Below are 21,535 nucleotides of genomic sequence, written 5' to 3'. Positions count from 1 at the left end.
TAAAAGGTTGAATGGAGAAAATTGAAGAGTGTGAGGGTGGTGTGCAGAGAGATGAATGCTGTCTACGTTTATCAGAGATGAAGATGACTGAATGTGAATATATTTGGGAGTTAGGCCGCAGATAGAGATTGGGGCACAGCGGAGGAGGTGCTGCCTTATAGCGCCAGAGACCCGGGTTCCATCCTATCGTGCTGTATGTACGGAGTTTGCACGTTCTCCCTGTGACCTGCGTGGGTTTTCTCTGGGTGCTCCGGTTTCCTCCCACACTCCAAAGACATACAGGCTTGGAGGTTAATTGGCTCCTGTAAATTGTAAATTGTAAATTGTAAATTGTAAATTGTCCCTTGAGCGTAGGATAATGCTAGTGTACGGGGTGATCGGTGGTCAGCGTGGATTTGGTGGGCAGAAGGGCTTGTTCCCACGCTGTATCTCTAAAGTCTGAAGTCTAACGTCCAAAGCAGTTTGTTAAACTTCTTGCTGGTTCTTAATCATATACAAACAATAGACGCCACAAGTTAGAATTAATGGCACATATTCATGATCAGGATGGAAGGAACATATATATTTTAGATGTACTTTAGATTTTCTAATGATCTCCTAATGGAAGCTCAAACTGCCACAGCAAGAAACCCATTCTGATCTGGTAAAATCTGAATTGAATCTGAATCTGAATTGAATCAATCTGTCCCCCTCTGGTGAAGGTCTGCTCTGATGGTGGAAGCATGCACTTATATAATAACTTTTATCTCCAAGAACAACAGGTGACTATGTGTCAAACTAGATGTCCTCCTTTGTACCATAATGGCGTGAGTTTAGTTTTAGAGGTACTGCGTGAAAACAGGCCCTTCAGCCCACTGAGATCCCTGGACACTAACACACTAGGGACAATTCTACACACACACACCTCTTTGGAGTGTGGGAGGAAACCAAAGATCTTGGAGAACGTACAAACTCCGTGCAGACAGCACCCGTAAGTCAGGATCGAACCCGGGTCTCCGGCGGGGAAGGCAGCAACTCTACCGATGCGCCACAAAGCCCCCCTCCCCCCCCCGACTAAGGCGCGCATCTTGCATATGGACTCGTTGGGCTGCTCTGTGTATATTGTACTAACAGGGGCGATTGTGCTCGTGTACGCGGAATAGTCTTGTGATCCGTATACAAAGAATGTATTTTGCTGTAGCTGGTACACGAGACAATAGTGAAACCATTGAACCATCTGATCAGATGCCAAGCTGGTCTTGGATGTCTCTTGGAAAGCAAAGCTTATCTTCGTGACCTGGCAGGTGGCCCCATGGTTTGCTGGTCCCGTCCAGTTAGCCTAAGCATTCTTCCAAAACATCTAGTTGTTTTCCAAAGCAGGGTTTGAGAAGTGGTGCTGCTACTTCAGCTGACAACGCCATTTTAGCCGACATAGTCTGTTTAACCCTTGCATTACAACAACGCAAATGAATAAGGTAATGCAATTTCAATCCTATTTCCGTCATGCCATTTCTGCAATATTTTTCAGTTTCCAAAGATCCCACAATGAGCAATGTTAGCAACAGGTTGTCAAAAACAGGGCTTGTTTGAAGTCAGTTTTCCTTTCATTTGTACCACGAGACAATTATCAAAGGTATTTGATGGTAGGTGCCACAAGTTAGAATTAATGGCACATTAATGGCACATTGATGGTGAGGGATTTAATCCATTCGATGTCTATAAGTCCGTCATTTCCTCAAAACGAACAATATTCTGTGCAATAAACACAAAGTGCTGGAGTAAGTCAGCGGGTCAGGCAGAATCTCAGGAGAAAATGGATAGGTGACCAGTTTTTGTTTCAGGAAGGGACCCTTCTTCAGTTTGAAGACTTCTACTGTTACTACTTCTGCACTAGTGCTAGGGTATTCTACTTTCTTCCATTCTCTACACACTGCAAGGCAATTTACAGAGGGCAATCCACCTGCAAACCAAACCCCTGTATGCTCACTTTGAAGAAGTTTTCCTCCTCATTCTGAAGGGAGTCCTTTGAGAATTGCAGTCTGAAGAAGGGTGTCGGATAAAAAAGGCACCGATCTATGTTCTCAGGATGAGCACTTTTTGTAACGTTGTCAGCGTCTTTGTGGCGATTCTTTCGTTTATTTTGTGTGCAAAAGCAAAGAATTTCACTGTACCTAGGTACACGTGACAATAAAGTATTATCCTAAAGGGGCTGTCCCACTTAGGCGACCTAATCCGCGAGTTCTGGCGAGTTTGCCGTCGACTCGTACTCGCAGCATGGTCGACACGAGGTTGTAGGAGGTCTTTGTAACTCTCCTTCATGCTCGAGAGTAGTCCCCGTGTACTCGAGGCTTCAGCTAGGGTCGCGGCATATTTTTCGACATGTTGAAAAATGCCTGCCAGTAAAAAAAAGGTCCCCATGGAAAAAAATTGATCTTTTTTTTACTCGTAGATTTAGTCGGCATGTTAGTCGTAGGTAATCGAGGGTAGTCTAAGGTAGTCGTAGATAGTCTTCATCATAGTCGAAGGGAGGTCGAAGGGAGGTCGAAGGAGGTCGTCTTCACTCTCCACTATTTGGTGTCCAATTTTCCCAAAGTTAGTCGTAGCTAGTCGTAGCTAGTCGTAGTTAGTCTTCAACATAGTTGAAGGAGGTCTTCAACATGACATTTTTTCAAACTCTCCTAAACTCTTCTAAACTCGCCAATTAGGTCGCCCAAGTGGGACAGCCCCTTTAGTGACAAACGGTCTTTGCTTTGTGACTTCCCCATGAATATTTCGATGATTCCAGCAATGCTGGACGCCAAGAGGAGATCTAAAATACATCTAATTTTCATTGACAGCTTCCAATGAAGAGAGGCTGAGCAGAGGTGCACAGGAATGTATCCCATGTACAGCGGCAGGCAATTTGGATCCATGAGCGCTATGCTGAAACTGACGTGTAACTGAATATAATCAACAAGGTAAAACATGTGAAGATTTTGTGTTTACATATTACTTGATATGTTATTGAGTCATGGAGTCATACAGAATGGAAACAGGCTCTTCGGCCCAACTTGCCCATGCCGACCAACATGTCCCATCTGCACTAGTCCTACATGCCTGCGTTTGGCCCATATCCCTCTAAACCTGTCCTCTCCGTTGCGATAGTATTGTTAAACATTGCAATAGTATTGTTTTAAAAGTGTTAAATAATTGTTTAAATAGTTCCCTTACTTTCAAATAAAAAGTTATATTGAACACGATCTGGACATATAATGGACAAGCAAAACAGAAGAGGCAAACAATTATATATAGATAAGAATGGTGTTTCTTTATAGACAATAAATGTAAGCATATAAAATCAGCGGGAAGTTCAACACTAATGTTTAGAAAAGCTAATAAAACCTCAATAAATCTCATATAACTACGAAACATTCTTGAGTGAAGAAGGGTCCTGACCTGAAATTTCACCTATCCACATTCTCCAGTGTGCTGCCTGACCTGCCTCCAGCATTTGTGTCTTTCCTTGGTAAACCAGCATCTGCAGTTCCTTGTTTCTATTAAGAGTCCCGCCTATAGATCTTATGGCATGTGGTTATTATCTACTATCTACCTCATTGGAGACCCTCGGACTCTCTTTGATCAGACTTTACCGGCTTTATCTTGTACTAAATGGTATTCAAATTATTCCCTTTATCATGTATCTGTGCACTGTGAATGGCTCGATTGAAATCAAATGTATTGCCTTTCTGCTGACTGATTAACATGCAACTAAAGCTTTTCACTGTACCTCAGTACACGTGACAATAAAGAAACTAAACTGAACTAGACCACTAGGTCTTATAGCAATAGTATACAAGTTATAACCCTGGGTACAGATATGTTCAGAAAATGTGTCGTTATAAAGTGGCAGAAACTGCTACAAAATGTTAGGATTTTCCCTCAATCCTTGAGAAAAGTTGCGGAACCTGGTTGTGAAAGCAAGTTCAGTGCCGGTGTTGGAGTTACACATGTACACACTTCTCCACTCTGCACGGTCATTGTTGTTCATTACGGCTCCAGGTCTTGTCACTTGATGTTCAGCAGCATTCCAGGATGGGGAGTAGTGAAAGGGAACAATGGATGTCAGTGCTGGGAACAGTGCAGTGTTGGTGAGATGATTGATTGATGGATACTTTATTGTCACGTGTTCTTTGTTTTGCATACATCACAAGTCACCGGGCAGTCACGGTGGCGCAGCGGTAGAGTTGCTGCCTTACAGCGAATGCAGCCACGGAGACCCGGGTTCGATCCCCACTACGGGTACTGTCTGTACAGGGTTTGTACGTTCTCCCCGTGCCGAGCGTGGGGTTTCTCCCGAGATCTTCGGTTTCCTCCCACATTCCAAAGACGTACAGGTTTGTAGGTTATTTGGCTTGGTAAATGTAAAAAATAGCCAATAGGTGCAGGAGGAGGCCATTTGGCCCTTCGATCCAGCACCGCCATTCAATGTGATTATGGCTGATCATCCCCAATCAGTAACCCGATTTAAGAGCCCTATCTAGCTCTCTCTTGAAAGCATCCAGAGAACCTGCCTCCACTGCCCTCCGAGGCAGAGAATTCCACAGACTCACCACTCTCTGTGAGAAAAAGTGTTTCCTCGTCTCCGTTCTAAATGGCTTACTCCTTAGTCTTAAACTGTGGCCCCTGGTTCTGGACGCCCGCAACATCAGGAACATGTTTCCTGCCTCTAGCGTGTCCAAGCCCTTAACAATCTTGTATGTTTCAATTAGATCCCCTCTCATCCTTCTAAACTCCAGAGTGTACAAGCCCAACTGCTTCATTCTGTCAGCATATGACAGTCCCGCCATCCCGGGAATTAACCTTGTAAACCTACGCTGCACTCCCTCAATAGCAAGAATGTCCTTCCTCAAATGTCCCTAGTGGGTGCGGGGATTGCTGGTCGGCGCGGACCTGGTGGGCTGAAGGGCCTGTTGCCGTGCTGTATCTCTAAAAACTAAAAATATAAAAACAAGTATGCAAAGAGTCGCCATGTATAGGGCGATGACAAAATTATAAAAATATTCAACATAGTATCCACCAGTATCCAATAGAGCCTCTCTCTTTTCCCCTCTTTGTTCACGGCAGCGCCCCACACTGGGTCTCTCTGTTCTCAGCTGCCCCTCCACGCTGGGTCATTCTTTGTCATGACCTTCAATTCTGACATGACCATCTGAAAGGGTGACAATGCAGGATAAAGGAAGGTTGTAAAAGGATTACGGAGTAACAAAAGGTAAGTCTGAAGGTGGAAGATGAACTTTAAGTCAGAGATAGATGGATTCTTGATTAGTATGGGTGTCAGGGGTTATGGGGAGAAGGCAGGAGAATGGGAGAGATAGATTGGCCATGATTGCATGGGAGGGTAGACTGGATGGGCCGAATCAGAGGTTATATCCAATTTTTTGGGGAATGTTATATAGAAACATAGAAACATAGAAAATAGGTGCAGGAGTAGGCTATTCAGCCCTTCGAGCCTGCACCGCCATTCAATATGATCATGGCTGATCTCTGACCTAAACGAAAACTAAGAAGGGGAATTACCCACAGCATCCTGAACAGTATTCATCCCGTAACCAACCACTAAAAAGTCAATAATCAGATCATGATTGTAACGCTGTTTGTGCAGGCTGGCAGTGTGCAAATTGGCTGTTGTGTTTCCCATGTGACAACAGTGGTTTCACTTCAAAAGTATTTCATTGGTACTTCCTTTTATAACTGCAAATCTTCCATGCTCAGCATTGATTGCACAGAAGACGTTGGCAGTGTCACAGAGTCATAGAGACATGCAGTTTGGAAACAGGCCCTTCGGAAACAGGCCCACACCGGCCAACAAATCTCAGCTACACTAGTCCCACCTGCCCACATTTGGCCCATATCCCTCCAAACCTGTCCTATCCCATGTACCTGTCTAACTGCTTGTTACAAAGTGGGATGAACCACCACCTCGGGAGTGTCTGCTCTTGATTCATCTGCGTTTAATTGCACCGCAGCTCACACATGTTCCAGAGAGACCAGAATCAACTCAGAACATTTTTGTTCCGTAATTTTTCTGAAAACCCATTACTTTGGAAGCAGATGTTAAGAATCGCTCTGCTCACCATCAGAAATCCATTTGTAAAGGTTTTCACTGTTGGGTATTTGAAGCAGGATTATAAATGAGTTCTTTCAGGATGGATTTACAATTTCACCTGAAATACAGTTGTTATGTACCTTGCATGACGAACAGAGGAAGTCTCGTTCTCGGCCAGCACAACCTCAGCACCTTTCACCATTAGTAAACGCATTCTTCAAATATAATTGAGCTTATCTCTGCAACCGCGGCTATGCTTAATGACTTAATGGATCTGTAATCCTTTCTAAAACAAAGAAGGACCCATCTAATCTATCACATTTCCCGATTCTATACGCACAGATGAAGGTCATCCGAGCTCCTCTGGTTGATGATGATTGGTGTTGCAATGAGACTTATAGCCTTTGATACTCAACTAGTGCAGAATTTGCTGATTTTGGACATTGTGGTAATTTAGTTTAGAGATACAGTGCGGAAGCAGAACAGGGCCTTCAGCCCACCGAGTCCGCGCCGACCAACGTTCCCCGCGCACTAACACTATCCAGCACACACTAGGGACAATTTACATTTATACCGAACCAATTAACCCACGAACCTGCACGTCTTTGGAGTGTGGGATGAAATTGAAGATTTTGGAGAAAACCCACGCGGTCACGGGGAGAACGTACAAACTCCGTACAGACAGCGCCCGTAGTCAGGATCGCACCCGGGTTTCCGGCGTTGCATTCGCTGTGTGCAATGATGCAAATAGTGGGATACATTTTCCTTCCTTATGCCTTAAAAAATATTCTAGATGCTTTTCACCCCTTGATTTTTCATTAAAAAGCTATAATATTAGAGAAAAAATCCACCCAATGATCCATGATTGAGACTAATGGGCCTGACAAACGTGAGGGATTATTTAGGCGACTACAGGCAGCTAGGCTGTCATGACACGGTCGCTGTTGGTTGCCGTTGTGTCGCCCGTATGGTTGTGAGTAGTCTCCTAAAGACACCCAAAGAGTTGTAGCGTCTTTCTGGTCACCATTGTCGCCAAAAAATGTTCAACATGTTGAAAACCCAGCGTGGGATTGACGCCAATGAGCGTAACGTGACGTGTATGTGCTGTCGTAGGTTGCCGCCACGTAACGTAGGTTGTTGCCACGTAACATACGTTGTTGCTGGTGAATTCCATTGTCGTATTCGCCAGCAGTTGTCTAAAAATCACCTAAGTGGGACAGGCCCATTAATGTTCACATTGATCAATTAAATGCAGGTAACCCAGAGCCAGTCTCCATCACAGGAAACAGACTGTTGACCGACATCTACTACAAACCGACTGACTCCCATAGCTATCTTGACTACACTTCTTCCCACCATGTTTCTTGTAAAGATTCTATCCCCTACTCCCAATTCCTCCGTCTACGCCGCATCTGCGCCCAGGACGAGGTTTTCCATACTAGGGCATCGGAGATGTCCTCATTCTTTAGGGAACGGGGGTTCCCCTCTTCCATTAAAGATGAGGCTCTCACTAGGGTCTCCTCGATATCCCGCAGGTCTGCTCTTACTCCCCCTCCCCCCACTTGTAAAACTTTACCCAGAGCCTGAAGATGGGTGCCGACCTGAAACATTGTCTGTCTCTTCCCCGTACAGATGCTGCCTGATTCACTGGGTTCTTCCAGCCCCTTGTGTTTTGCTCAAGATTTCAGCATCTGCAGTATCTTGCGTCCTCTTGATAGAATCAAACATCGAGTCTTAGTTCCTGCACAGACCCAACTTATATTTATTCCCGCTTGTGTCTCTCTTCTCTGTTAGGATGAGATTCTGTGCGAGATCGATGCTCTTCACCCACTGGCTGTTGCTGGCCTCTGTGTTAATGCTTGGCTGCCGACCGCTGACGGCTTCAAGTCACCACACCCGGGGCCACTCAGGTAAGGAACTGTGCAAGATCACTCGAGTGGGGGACAGACCCGGCTTCCCGTGGTTAGGCGTAGAACGCTGGAGTGGCTCAGCGGGACAGGCAGCATCTCTGGAGAGAAGGAATGGGTGACGTTTCAGGTCAAGACCCAAAATGTCACCCATTCCTCTCCAGAGATGCCGCCCGTCCCGCTGAGTTACTCCAGCATTTTGTGTCTATCAATGGAAGGGAGGTTGGTTTGTGTGATGTGCAGGAAGGAACTGCAGATGCTGGTTTACACCAAAGATATAACACAAAATTCTGGGGTAACTCAGTGGGACAGCCAGCATTTCTGGATAGAAGGAATGGGTGACATTTTGGGTCGAGGCCCTTCTTCAGCACCTTGTTGTGTGATGGGCTGGTGTGCGTCCACAATACTGAGTGCATCAGGTTGACCAGAATGGGAGGGGAATTTTCAGAAGTGAGACGCAATGGAAGATTGGCACTGGAGGCTGTAATGACTAATTATAGATTGAATTGGGGTATCTTAAAATATAAAGCGGTCTAAAGTGTCTGAAGTAAGTATATGTAGTGGGTAATTCATGGATAAATGTAGGGAGGAGAGAAGTTGGAAGTTCTCTGACTTTGAAGGGGGGTTGTCAAATGCGGAGTGCATTACATCAGAGGCAGTGGCACAGTAGCACAGTGGTAGAGTTGCTGCCTTACTCCACCAGAGCCCCAGGCCCTGGGTTCGATCCCGACTACGGGTGCCGTCTGTACGGAGTTTGTCCGTTCTCACCGTGACCTGCGTGGGCATTCTCCGAGATCTTCTGTTGCCTCCCACACTCAAAGATGTGCAGGTTTGTAGGTTAATTGTCTTGGTATTAAATGCAAAATTGTCCCCGGTGTGTGTAGGGTAGTGTTAATGTGCGGGGATCGCTGGTCGGTGCGGACTCGGTGGGCCGAAGGGCCTGTTTCCACCCTGTATCTCTAAACTAAACTAAACTAACCACTGAGAGTGGTTGAGGCAGAGATCGTTGTATATGTTAACGAGAAAGTGAATATATATTGATTAGGGCACAGGACTACTGAGCGAGAACAGAGCAATGGGATTAGCTATGGATTACCCCAACAAAGAGTGAGCAGAGACATTTAAAAAAAAACTTTATTTATTAATGTTGACAAGGCCAATGATAATTGCCATCCTTAATTGACCTTCAAATGTTGTTGGCGTGACAAATTGTGTGTTTTTTTAGTTACTTTATTGTCACATGTACGAGCTTTTTTGTTGCGTGCTATCCAGTCAGTGGAAAGGCTCTACATGATGACAATCGAGCAGTCCACAGTGTACAGATACAGGATAAAAGGAATAATGTTTAGTGAAAGGTAAAATCCAATTGAGGATGGTCCGAGGGTCTCCAATGAGGTGAATGGTAGGTCAGGGCTGCCCTCTAGTTGGTGATAGGATGGTTCAGTATTATAGTGATGTACAGGTACACGTTCCTTGCAGCAGAATCACAGGTAGATCGATTCAGACTTCAGTGCATTAAGGTCATGCCTAAGCTGCAGAGTCTGGTCTCCAGTCCCCTCGGCCCCTCTTGCCCTTGGATCATGATCTTGCTCGTTGTGGTGCATGCAACTCCTACGCTACATTAAAAATGATCCTGCCCAGTCAGCTGTCCTCCACAAGGGGGTGTTAGGCACCCGGGTATATCAGATCCCTCATGGACGATCCTCACAGTGACAAACCAGAAGACCATCTGCTGCCTTGTCCATCGGGACCGAGGCACTTTGACAGTAACGGAGTGAGATGCAACAGTCAGGAATGGCTGTTTACATACAAGGCTGGGGTTCCACCTTCCTCAATAGGGGCAAATCACAAGAGGAATGCCATCTTCATGGAGTCATCAACAACGAGCTGGACCAACATCTTAGTCATTCCCTTAGTGGAGCTGGTGATCATCTTATGACCCGCTGGTTCACTTCAACGACAAGCCAAAATGCCTAGACCAGAACAGTCAGAAGAAGTATCTCAACCCATAACATCATTGATCCATGTTCTCCACGGATGCTGCCTGGCCCGCTGAGTCGCTCCAGAACTTTGTATCTCTTTGCCAAGATGATCAATGCCAATGCCCCAACTCACAAAGCTTCACATGAAACTATGGAGTTCATCTACTCTGAACTTGAAAACCATTCTGGTCTATATCCCAAAGGAAGAGAAAATGGAGCCTCCTGGGTGACTTCAACGCCCGGTTGGAAAAGGATGCATGTACTGGGAAGGAGTGATCAGTAATGGGCCTGTCCCACTTAGATGACTACAGGCGACTGTCGCAAAATTTTCAACGTGTTGAAAAGTTTTTGGCGACAGTCGCGCCAATTTTTGTTGACGTAGGTTGTCGTAGGTTCTGACATAGGTTGTCGCTAGGTTTCTTAGGTGAATTCCATTAAAACTAGTCCCTCGCAGTCGCCTAAAGAGTCGCCTAAGTGGGACAGGCACAGAAAGTATTTATTTTATCCAGGATTGGTAATTAGTTAGATTGAATGGTGGATTAGACTCGATGGGCTGAATGGCTTAATCCTGCTCCCATGTCTTAAGGTCTTGAGTAAAAAAAAAGTTATTTCGAATTATTTATTCCTGTTTTGCTCTTAAAAAGGTTGATAGTGAATAAAACATGAGGTAAAATCAAATCTGTAACTTCTCAGTTAACTAGAAAGGTGAAAAGCCCCTATTATATATATATATATATATATATATATGCAGCACATTCAAAGCTGTCAATGCAGGCCTGATGCTCGGCATAACTATTTAATTTGTCTTTGTGTGAGATGTAAAAATCTAATCAGCAATTAACGGTTTCAGCACCTCTCACAAAGGTGGCCTCCAACGCACCCCCTCCTCGTGGAACCCCCCTCGTGGCCAATTTCCGGCTTTAGAACTTTTTATCAATATCTCTAACTGGCCTCCATTAATCCTTGTTCATTCGGCCCGGTAATGTTCCACGCAAGAATGGAAGACCCTGCTTAAATTATACCAGTTCGCTTCTCTCACTGTTTAGTAGCCGTGCCCTTTTCAAATTCACTGCTCACATCTAAATTTAAGGCCGTTGCCTGTTTTGAAAAATGGTGTTGAGAGCGAAAGTGAATTTGCAACAAGTTGCACAAACCAGTAGAGGGCAGTGTAAGATTACAAATGCCATCGATTACCAACACCATTTGCTATTGGAGACACTTCTGAAAAGACCAATGAGCATTTTGCTGGAGGACGCCTCAGATCAGATTCTTTTCCTCTTTATATTTATGCCTGGCCCATTTTTGACATTTCCAGATAATTGGGAGGGGAGGACCAGCATCCTAATCAGGGTCTCTGCTTGCATCTCACTGGAACTGTTTGCTGGGACTGCGTGTTACGGTCTTTGAATTAATTTCCTTCCCTAGAGGATAACAACCAAACCGTTAGTATGCGGGCCGTGGAAATCAAGGGAGATTTCATCCTGCGTAAAAACCTGCCCAAAACAGGCAGTGGCACAGAATTTAAACATGGTAAAATGGGGTGAGACTTCATCAAGGTCTTTGCTACCTGATGTGCAAGATCTCCCACACAAAACACAGGGGGAAATTAAACATAATTGGGAATTTACGCAAGCCCTGCTTTTCCCCTTCACTCTTTGCAAATTTCATAGTGATCTCACTGCCACTGTTGTTTTTTTTCGAATTTATTTTATGTTTTTAATCAATGTTAAAGCTCCCTTAATAATAACCATTTGTTAATTTTAAGCTGGCTGTTATTATTCTGCTTTGTGAGAATATTGGACTGTAAAACAGGGATTGCTTTCTCAGGAGCGTCAGCGGCTGAGGGGGGAGACCTATTAGAAATACGTAACGTTATGAGAGGCAGAGATAGGGTGGACAGTCAGAACCTTAATCCTTCCAGGGTGGAAATGCCAAAGACAAGAGGGCATAGCTTTAAGGTGAGAGGGGGAAAGTTTAAAGGAGATGTGTGGGGCAAGTTTTTTTACACAGAGGGTGGTGGGTGCCTGGAACATGTTGCCAGAGATTTTGGTGAAGGCAGTTAAGATAGTGGCATTTAAGGTGCATTTGGATAAGCATATGGATATACAAGTAATAGAGGGATGTGGATCACATGCAGGCAGGGAGATTAGTTAATGTGGCATCTTGTCTGGTAAGGACATTTTGGGCTGAAGGTCCTGTTCTTGTGCTGTACTGACCTATGTTCTTATTACACTGGTGCTCTTTTAGTTTAATTTAATTTAGTTTAGAGAGACAGTGTGGGAACAGGCCCATCGGCCCACCGAGTCCGCACCGACCAGCGATCCCCGCACATTAACACTATCCTACACACACTGGGGACAATTTACATTTATACCAAGCCAATTAACCTACAAACCTGTACGTCTTTGGATTGTGGGAGGAAACCGAAGATCTCGGAGAAAACTCAAAACGGTCACGGGTAGAACGTACAAACACCGTACACTCAGCAGCCTGAGTCGGGATCGAACCTGGGTCTCCGGCATGGTAAACGCTGTAAGGCAGCAACTCTACCGCTGCACCACCGTGCCGCCCGTGCTGCTCTTGCGCCCTGTACTTGAATATCATTGTCTTGGTGGTGAGTTTCAATCTGGGCTGTATTATTGGGGGAAGGGCGGACACAAGGTATTTTTAGGGATGAACTGGGGATTGAGAATTCCATGTTGCATCTCTAGATAGTCAGAGACCGGTACTCGCAGAGGGTAGAGCCCTCCCTCCTACAGGGATTGCTACTTGGTTCAGGCGGCATGAGGAGTTAAAATGAGGGAACTGAATTAACATCAGCGCGAACACTGTCATTAATTAAGTTTGCTTCAGTGATCTTGTCACTTTGATTTTAATGTGCATTAATTCAGCGCTGCCACAATGTCAGACTTAGTAACTCTTTCAGAACAGGTATCAAGATAGCTACATCAACGTTTACAAGCATCCGAAAATAATCGACAAAATGCAACAAGATTTATAAAGCTGGTCATGATTTTTTGGTTTATAATTAAATTGCCACGAGCTATTCTCCCAGGTATTGAATTTGTAATCTTACAAAGACTAGCAATTAATGTTGGGTGTCAGTTTTTAAAAATAAAATGGTTGCTAACCTTGAAGATCACTAAATATCAGGTTTAATGATGACAGACTAAATCGTGGCTTCTTGTCTGACCACATACTCTGCCTCTGCATGATCGGGCAGTTATTGTATGCTGTGTGTCTGTGCGGGGATGTGTAGGAAGGAACTGCAGCTGCTGTTTGTTTAAATACCAGGCAGCACGGTGGTGCAGCAATACTTGCTGCCTTACAGCGTCATTGACCCGGGTTCGATCCCGACTACGGGTGCTTGCCTGTAGGGAGTTTCTGCCTTCTCCCCGTGACTTGCGTTGGTTTTCTCCAGGATCTTCGGTTTCCTCCCACACTCCAAAGACGTACAGGTTTGTAGGTTTATTGGCTTAGTATAAATGTAAGTTGTCCCTAGTGTGTGTAGGATAGTGTTAGTGTGCGGGGATTGATGGTCGGTGCGGACTTGGTGGGCTGAAGGGCCTGTTTCCGCACATCATCTCTAAACTAAACTGAACTAAACTGAAGGCAGACACAAAAAGCTGGAGTAACCCAGTGGGTCAGGCAACATCTCTGGAGAAAAGGAATAGGTGATGTTTCAGGTCAGGACCCTCCTTCAGACACAGACCCTTTGTGTGGGATGTACAAGGCTCAGCTCAAAGTCATCTCGTGCTTCCATCATTCCACTGATGATAGTGCGGAGCTGTGCTGGGTAAATTATTGAGAGGGAAGTGATCTCATGACCTTTAACTGAAGTTGGTAAGGAGTGCAGGAGATCGAATGGTCACATCGGTGTCTCTTTAGGATGAGGCATTGTACCGGTCTGGAATTTCACAGCAGTTAGCTTGCACTTGAACAGATTCAAGGTAGTAATGCTTCACTTTCTGATCCAGGGTGTTTGGGAATTAGGAATATCGAACCAGTTTGCGCCGCAAAACCATACAAATTCAGCAGTCCAGCTCCATCCTAATTGGACCCACTGGAATAAACTGTAGCACCACATACAGGGCGGCACGGTGGCGCAGCGGTAGCGTTGCTGACTTAGAGCACCAGAGATCCTGACTAATGCCCCTGTCCCACTTAGGAAACCTGAACGGAAACCTCTGGAGACTTTGCGCCCCACCCAAGGTTTCCATGCGGTTCCCGGAGGTTGCAGGTGGTTGCCGGAGGTTGCAGGTAGTGGAAGCAGGTAGGGGAAGACTGACAAAGACCTCCGGGAACTGCAAAGTTTCCAGAGGTTTCCGTTCAGGTTTCCTAAGTGGGACAGGGGCATAAGGTTGCTGTCTGTACAGAGTTTGTACATTCTCCCTGGCTGTGACCACATGGGTTTTGTCCGGGTGCTCCAGTTTCCGCCCATATCCCAAAGACGTACAGGTTTGTAGGTTAATTGGCTTTGATAAAATTGTAAATTGTCCCTATTGTGTAGGATAGTGCTAGTATATGGGGGGGATCGCTAGTGGGTGTGGACTCGGTGGGCCGAAGGTCCTGTTTCCGCTTGGTATCTACAGGGGTGAAGAGATTTAAAAAAAAACTATTTCATTTATTCTTATGTAAGTTTTGATGAGTAAATAACAGTAAATACAGACAAGATTGATGGCTGTCTGTGAGAGAGGGAGGCACTAATTGAAATGTGAGATTTAATGAAATCACCCGTACTATACCTGTACTATATTTATTATCAATATCATTCCACTGAATTACTGGTTGGATCCTCACTACAGGTACTGTCTGTACGGAGTTTGCACGTTCTCCCTGTGACCACGTGAGTTTTCTCCAGGTGCTCCGGTTTCCTCCCACACTCCAAAGACGTGCGGGTTTGCAGGTTAATTGGCTTCTGTAAAAATTGTCCCCAGTGTGTAGAATAGAACTAGTGTGTATGTGATTGTTGTCAGCACGGACTTGGTGGGCTGATGGTCCTGTTTCCACACTGTATCTCTAAACTAAAGATGTATCACTAAACTAAACTAAACTAATGTGTAGGAAGGAACTATAGATGCTGATTTAAACCAAAGATAGACACAAAATGCTGGAGTAACTCAGCGGGATAGGCAGCTTCTCTGGAGAGAAGGAATGGGTGACGTTTCGGGTTAAGACCCTTCTTCAGACTGATGTCAGGAGAGAGGGAGATACATAGATAAGGAAGTGTAAGATGTGAAACCAGGACAGAGGGGACAGAGATCAGGGAAAATGTAGAATAGATCATTATTAGTTGGGAAGTAACAAAAACAAAGCAAACATGGATAGTCTGAGACAGTTAGACTGGTCGGAGAGCTGGGAAGGGGGTGGGATGGAGAGAGAGGGAAAGCAAGGGCTATAAGAAGTTAGAGGTGTCAATGTTCATAACGTTGGGATGTAAGCTGCTCAAGTGAAATATGAGATGCTGTTCCTCCAATAACTTCCCTGGAACCAACATGAATCTGAATGGCCACTATGAGATAGTCCAGTATACAAAGGAACAGCAAATGCTGGTTTAATCTGAAGACAGACACACAGTGTTGGAGTAACTCAGCAGGTCAGGCAGCATCTCTGGAGACAAGGAATAGGTAACGTTTCAGGTCGAGACCCTTCTTCAGACCCAAAACGTCACCTATTCCTTTTCTCCAGAGATACTGAGTTACTCCAGCTTTTTGTGCCCAACTAGTTTGTGGACCAACATATTTTAAGAGGCTAACATTGAATGGATTTTGGTTGAGTTGTGTCTGATTCTTCGGTGCACCCCATATCATTTCTAGATCGACACAAAAAGCTGTGAGCAACTCAGCAGGTCAGACAGCATCTCTGGAGAAAAGGAATAGGTGATGTCTTTTGTTGAGACCCTTCCATTTGTGTCTATCTTCGGTGTAAACCAGCATCTGCAGTTCCTTCCTACAAACCAAATCATTTAGAGTTCACTTTTTGCACAAGCACAGATCAGAAATTTCAAGTTCAAGTTCAAGTTACATTTATTGTCACATACACCAATTGGTACAGTGAAATTTGAGTTACCACACAGCCACACAAATAAAATAAAATGAACCCAACACCATAGAATTTAACATGAATATCCTCCACAGTGGAATCAATGTTTCCCACTGTGAGGGAAGGCAATAACGTTCAGTCATCTTCCTCTTGTTCACCCGTGGTCGGGGCCTTTGAGCATTAAAAGCTGCCTATTAATGCAAGAAGCCTGGCAGGTATGGCAGATACACATCTGATATGAATCTGTGGAATTCTCTGCCACAGAAGGCAGTGGAGGCCAATTCACTGGACGTATTCAAGAGAGAGTTCACTATAGCTTAGGGCTAATGGAACCAAGGGATATGGGAAGAAAGCAGGAACAGGGTACTGATTCTGGATGATCAGCCATGATCATATTGAATGGTGGTGCTGGCCCAAAGGGCCGAATGGTCTACTCCTGCACCTATTTTCTATTGTTTCGATGTTTCTAATCCAGCTCTTTGTGTCTATTTTTGTAAACCCAACATCTGCAGTCCCTTATTTATGCAACTGGGCTGACTTGTTGGTTGGTGTGGACAAGTTAGGCTGCAGTGTTTGTGTCCATGTGGTATGACTCTATGATTCCATTACGTGGCTTTGGATGAATGGAGATGTTCGGAGTTGTGTGAAAAGTGGACCTGAGATTTGTATGTGAGAAAGAACTGCAGATGCTGGATAAAATCGAAGGTAGACACAAAATGATGCAGTAACTCTGCGGGTGAGGCAGCATCTATAGAAGGAATGAGCGACCTCCCGGGTCAGGACCTTTCTTCAGTCTGAAGAAGGGTCTCTACCCGAAACGTCACCCATTCCTTTTATAGACGCCTCACCCGCTGAGTTAAAGCCCTGTCCCACTTGGTGATTTTTTTCGGCGACTGCCGGCATAATTGACTGACTACGTATTAGGTCACCGAAAAATTCGCGGCGTAATGACGTTTGACGCTCGGCGTGTTTTCAAGTGTCGCAACGTTTTTTTGTCGGCAGCTTGATTTTGAAATGTGCAAAATCTTTTGGCGACATTGATATGATGCCAGTAGTCGCTGAATAAAATCGCCAAGTGGGACAGGTCCTTTACTTTGTGTCTACCTGAGATTTGTATCACTGATAACAGCCTATTTTAATGGTGTCAATGGATTGAATGCTAATCAGGCCATAACTCTCAGAGCTGACGTTTGGAACTTGCGATTCAAGTATAATCAAAGGAATGCAAAATATATAACCTAAACCTGAGGATTACAAACATCCATCAATTTTTATACAGGTTGTCTTTCAGAACTGGAAAAAAGAAGATTATAGAAATCAGAATTTATTTTAGACTTTAGAGATACAGCGCAGAAACAGGCCCTTTGGCCCACCAAGTCCGTGGCAACCAGTGATCACCCCTACGCTAGTACTATCCTACACATTAGGGATAATTTACAATTTTTACCAAGCAAATTAACCCACAAAGCTGCATGTTTTTGCAGCGTGGGAGGAAACCGGAGCATCCGGAGAAAACCCACGTGCTCACAGGGAGAACGCACATACTCTGTACAGGCACAGCACCTGTCGTCAGGATCGAACCCAGGTCTCTGGAGTTGTAAGGCAGTAACTCTACCGCTGCACCACCCTTCTACTTGAACTAAGTTATGTAAAAAATTGGAAGAAAAAGGTATGCTTTAATTTCCAGCATAAACGGCACATTTTTACCTTAATTGGTGCACTTTAATATTTGAAATATACATCGGCATAGTTTGTATGATGCATTTGATGTGCAATTAGTTGCAGTGGTTCCAGTAGGCTAGAACATCTTCCCGCAGAAGGACATTAGTGCTGAATCACTGAGCTGCCATCCTCCACTGGTCCAGTCGCACATTATCAATCTCCTCTGTAAATAGCTGAGATTCTCTTTTTTTTTCACTCCATGATGGCAATGTGACCTTTTGCAAGCCTTTGCAAGAGCTCCATTTGAGCCCTGTTAATACAGGAGAACTGGCACTAGCTGTTCATTTTACTTGAAGCACAGTTGTCTAATGGCTATCTCTCCCAAACAAGCCTCTGCTGAAAAATGGAGCGAAAGACTCTATTGCGGACTTATAAATTACGTTGGTGCTTTAGTAAATTATTTGATGTTTAATTGGTGTTTTCATTTCATTGATACTGCTTCTGGTCGATGCATTAACGCACTTAACTCCGTATTTTGATGATGAATGGGTTTTAAGCATATGCCCCTGAATTCACCTCCATATATTAGTTGAGGAGTGATTAGTGTGCCATTTCAAAAACAGAGAGTAGTTGAAAATAAATAACAGAAGAGTTCTATGTATTTTTAAGCTGATAGCTGGAAATGTTCCTGCTTGTGAATTATGGCTTGCTTTTCTCATTTGTTGGGGTCCAGGGATAACATTGCAAGTCAAACTATCGACCGTTCAATATATCTGTTTAATTATGTCTTGTGTTCAACACAGATCGCCTGCCGTAGGGATCTTTGTTCACAATTACTAGGTGGGGACTTCAATGTCCACCACAGTACATACTTTAATGGTACAAATGCTGACTGAATTGGGAAGGCATAATTGATCTCACCCCACTGGGCCCGCGCCGACCAGCGATCCACGTACACTAGCACTATCCCACACACTGGGAACAATTTTACATTTTACAGAAGCCAATTAATCTATAAACCTGTACGCCTTTGGAAATGTGGGAGGAAATCGGAGCACCCGGAGAAAACCCACGCAGGTCATGCGGAGAATGTACAAACTCTGTACAGACAGCGTCCGTAGTCAGAATCGAACCCGGGTCTCTGGCACTTCAAGGCAGCGTCTCTACCCCTCCGCCACTGTGCTGCCCCAAGCTCCCTTAGGCTGTCTAAAGGTATAGGCAGGTTGACCAGTGCCCAACCCTGCTGGCGATAACCCACTGTAAACACCCACATTGTGAGTTGCCTCCTTGGCTCTGAAGTGGAGTCGATTCAGGACAGCCCTAGCACAATGCACTCCAGCAAAAATGGATGCCCGATAGTCCAGCCTATGCCACATTCTACACCACTATTAGATCTGGAGTACAAGCCTGGTTCAATGGGGGAGCGCTGGGGGGATCTCCAAAAAGCAGCTCTAGGTGTTCCTAGAAATGAGTGGTCATCCTGGTGAATCCACCCACTTGCTACGTAACAGGAGTTTTAAATGGATTCAACGGAACAGCTCCAAGACCATCCGATCAAATTATACTTCTGCATTCCTGCCACGGTTATCAGTGAATGGTGGTGATTAATTAAACAGTAAATGGGAGGAGAAAGGTCCATGAATATCTCCTCCTCCAGTCTGTGAGTGCTAAAGGCTTTTCTTAAATACTTACAATCAACTTCAGTTTGATAAACAGTGATTAACTCATCACAGCCTCTAAGTCCGTGGGTATACGTGCCATGAAATTCAATTCAGGTGACATGGGATGGGGTGGGGGGGGGGGGGGGGGGGGGGGGTGGGGGGGGGGGGGGGGGGGGGGGGGGGGTCACAGTGGCGCAGCGGTTTAGGTTGGTTTTCATGTTTTAAAAATATTTTTGCGGATGGTGTCATACAATCTATATATTAATTTGGCATCAGCATTTCATGTGCTATAAAGTACTTTGGACTGTCCTGAATTTTGGAAAGATGATATTTACACATGGTACTTAATAAATGCTTGCTGGTGCAGCAGTAGAGTTGCTGTCTCACAGCGCCGGAGACCCGGGTTCGATCCTGTTCACGGGTGCTGTCTGTATGGAGTTTGCATGTTCATCCTGTGTCCGTGTGGGTTTTCTCCGGGTGCTCCGGTTTCCTCCCACACTCCAAAGATGTGCAGGTTTATCGGGTAATTGGCTTCGGTAAGATGATAAATTGTCTCTCGTGTGTAGTAGAGCACGAGTGTACGGGGTAATCGCTGGTCGGCGTGGACTCGGTGGGCCGTAGGGTCTGTTTCCGCTCTGTATCTCTAAACTAAACTGAATTAAAGATTAAAAAAATTTTAAATGCTTGCTATTTCTTGGAATTGTATCTACAGAAGTGAAGAGATTAAAAATAAACTTCCCTTCATTTATTCTTACGTAAGGTTTGATGAGTAAATACTGGTAAGATTGATGGCTGTCTGTGAGAGAGAGGCACTAATTGAAATGTGAGATTTTGATTAAATCATAAATCACAAGAACTTCATCCTTACTATATTTATTATCATTACAGTAATAAAAACTATTCTGCATTCCTGACTGATATTTTATATCCTTTAAATATATATCCTACCAGCTTATATATTTACAGTGGATATTTGCTACTTAAGGTGGCACGGTGGCGCAGCAGTAGAGTTGCTGCCTTTCAGCGCCAGAGACCCGGGTTCCATCCTGACCACGGGTGCTGTCTGTACGGAGTTTGTATGTTCTCCCTGTGACCGCGTGGGTTTTCTCCGGGTGCTCCGGTTACCTCCCACATTTCAAAGCCGTGCAGGTTTGTAGGTTAATTGGCTTGGTAAAAATTGTGAATTGTCCCTTGTGTGTGTAGGATCTCTAAACTAGACTAAACTAAAGTGAAATTTGTGAATGAAATGAAAAATAGGGTAAAGAGGATGAGATGTGTGGGACTTGCAACGTCAGGTGACTGGTTCTAGGTTAATCCTGCTACTCTATGTGCTAAATTGCTTTCCGTAACAGCTGGAGTCAGGCAGGGTAAAAGTACATCAGAAATGGGCTATGGTATTACAGTCCTGATTCCATGAGCTTCTCTTTATTTAAGCAGGATTCTGTATTTGGTGTGGGGCTGGTGAAATAACCTTTATTCTAATGTTATGAAGTTACTGAGAAATGGAGAGAAATACTCTGGGAACAGATGGCTATATATTTAGAAAGGTGATGAGGAGAATTTTTTTTTTGTCATAGGGTGGTGAATCTGCGGAATTCACTGCCATAGACGGGGGATGGAGGATTCTTAAAGTGGAAATTGATAAGTTCTTGATTAGTTTGGGCGTCAATGGTGACAAGGAGAGGGCAGGAGAACGGGGTTGAGAGGGACAAATAGATCAGCCACGATTGAATGGTGGAGCAAATGGCCTAATTCTGCTCCTGTGTCATCATGTACTATGGGTTAGCATATGTGGAGCATTTGACAGCACTGGGCCTCTACTTGCTGGAGTTTAGAAGGTTGAGGGGAGGGATCTCATTGAAGCACAGAATAATGAAAGGCATGGATAGAGTGGATGTGGAAAGGATGTTTCCACTGGTGGGAGAGTCCAGGACCAGACGTCATAGCCTCATAAATAAAGGACGCTTACCGAGGGCAGCCGTGTGATAAGTTCCGGAGTGCTGTGACCGCTGACTCCAACATCGCGGAGCTGTGGTTGCGGAGTGTCCAGCCGCAGAGCCTGGGATCTTTCGCCGAGATCGCCAGTGTCGGTGCTCTGATCAGCGCGGCCTGTGGACTATGGGAGTCGCGGTCTCGAGTAAGAAGTGGTCGTTCCAGACACTCCAATCCGCTGAGAGTGTTCCTCCGACGCCGGAGCTCCATCATCCGGTGAGAGGG

General features: G+C 44.9%; 1 protein-coding gene across 2 annotated transcripts in view; it reads left to right on the top strand.

Moving 5' to 3' along the window:
• Positions 1 to 21,535, top strand: part of tafa4b (TAFA chemokine like family member 4b) — a 187,276-nt gene that overhangs the window by 21,039 nt on the left and 144,702 nt on the right. For both annotated transcript variants that reach the window (XM_055647641.1, XM_055647642.1), the window contains exons 2-3: positions 2,817 to 2,936; positions 7,859 to 7,974. In XM_055647641.1, the coding sequence (XP_055503616.1) occupies positions 7,860 to 7,974 (115 nt within the window). In that variant the 5' untranslated portion in view covers positions 2,817 to 2,936; position 7,859. The remainder of the gene's footprint in view (positions 1 to 2,816; positions 2,937 to 7,858; positions 7,975 to 21,535) is intronic.

Source organism: Leucoraja erinacea, chromosome 16 (genome assembly GCF_028641065.1).
Source record: "Leucoraja erinacea ecotype New England chromosome 16, Leri_hhj_1, whole genome shotgun sequence".
In the NCBI taxonomy this organism is placed as follows: domain Eukaryota; kingdom Metazoa; phylum Chordata; class Chondrichthyes; order Rajiformes; family Rajidae; genus Leucoraja; species Leucoraja erinaceus.
This window is presented reverse-complemented; position numbering and strand designations above follow the sequence as displayed.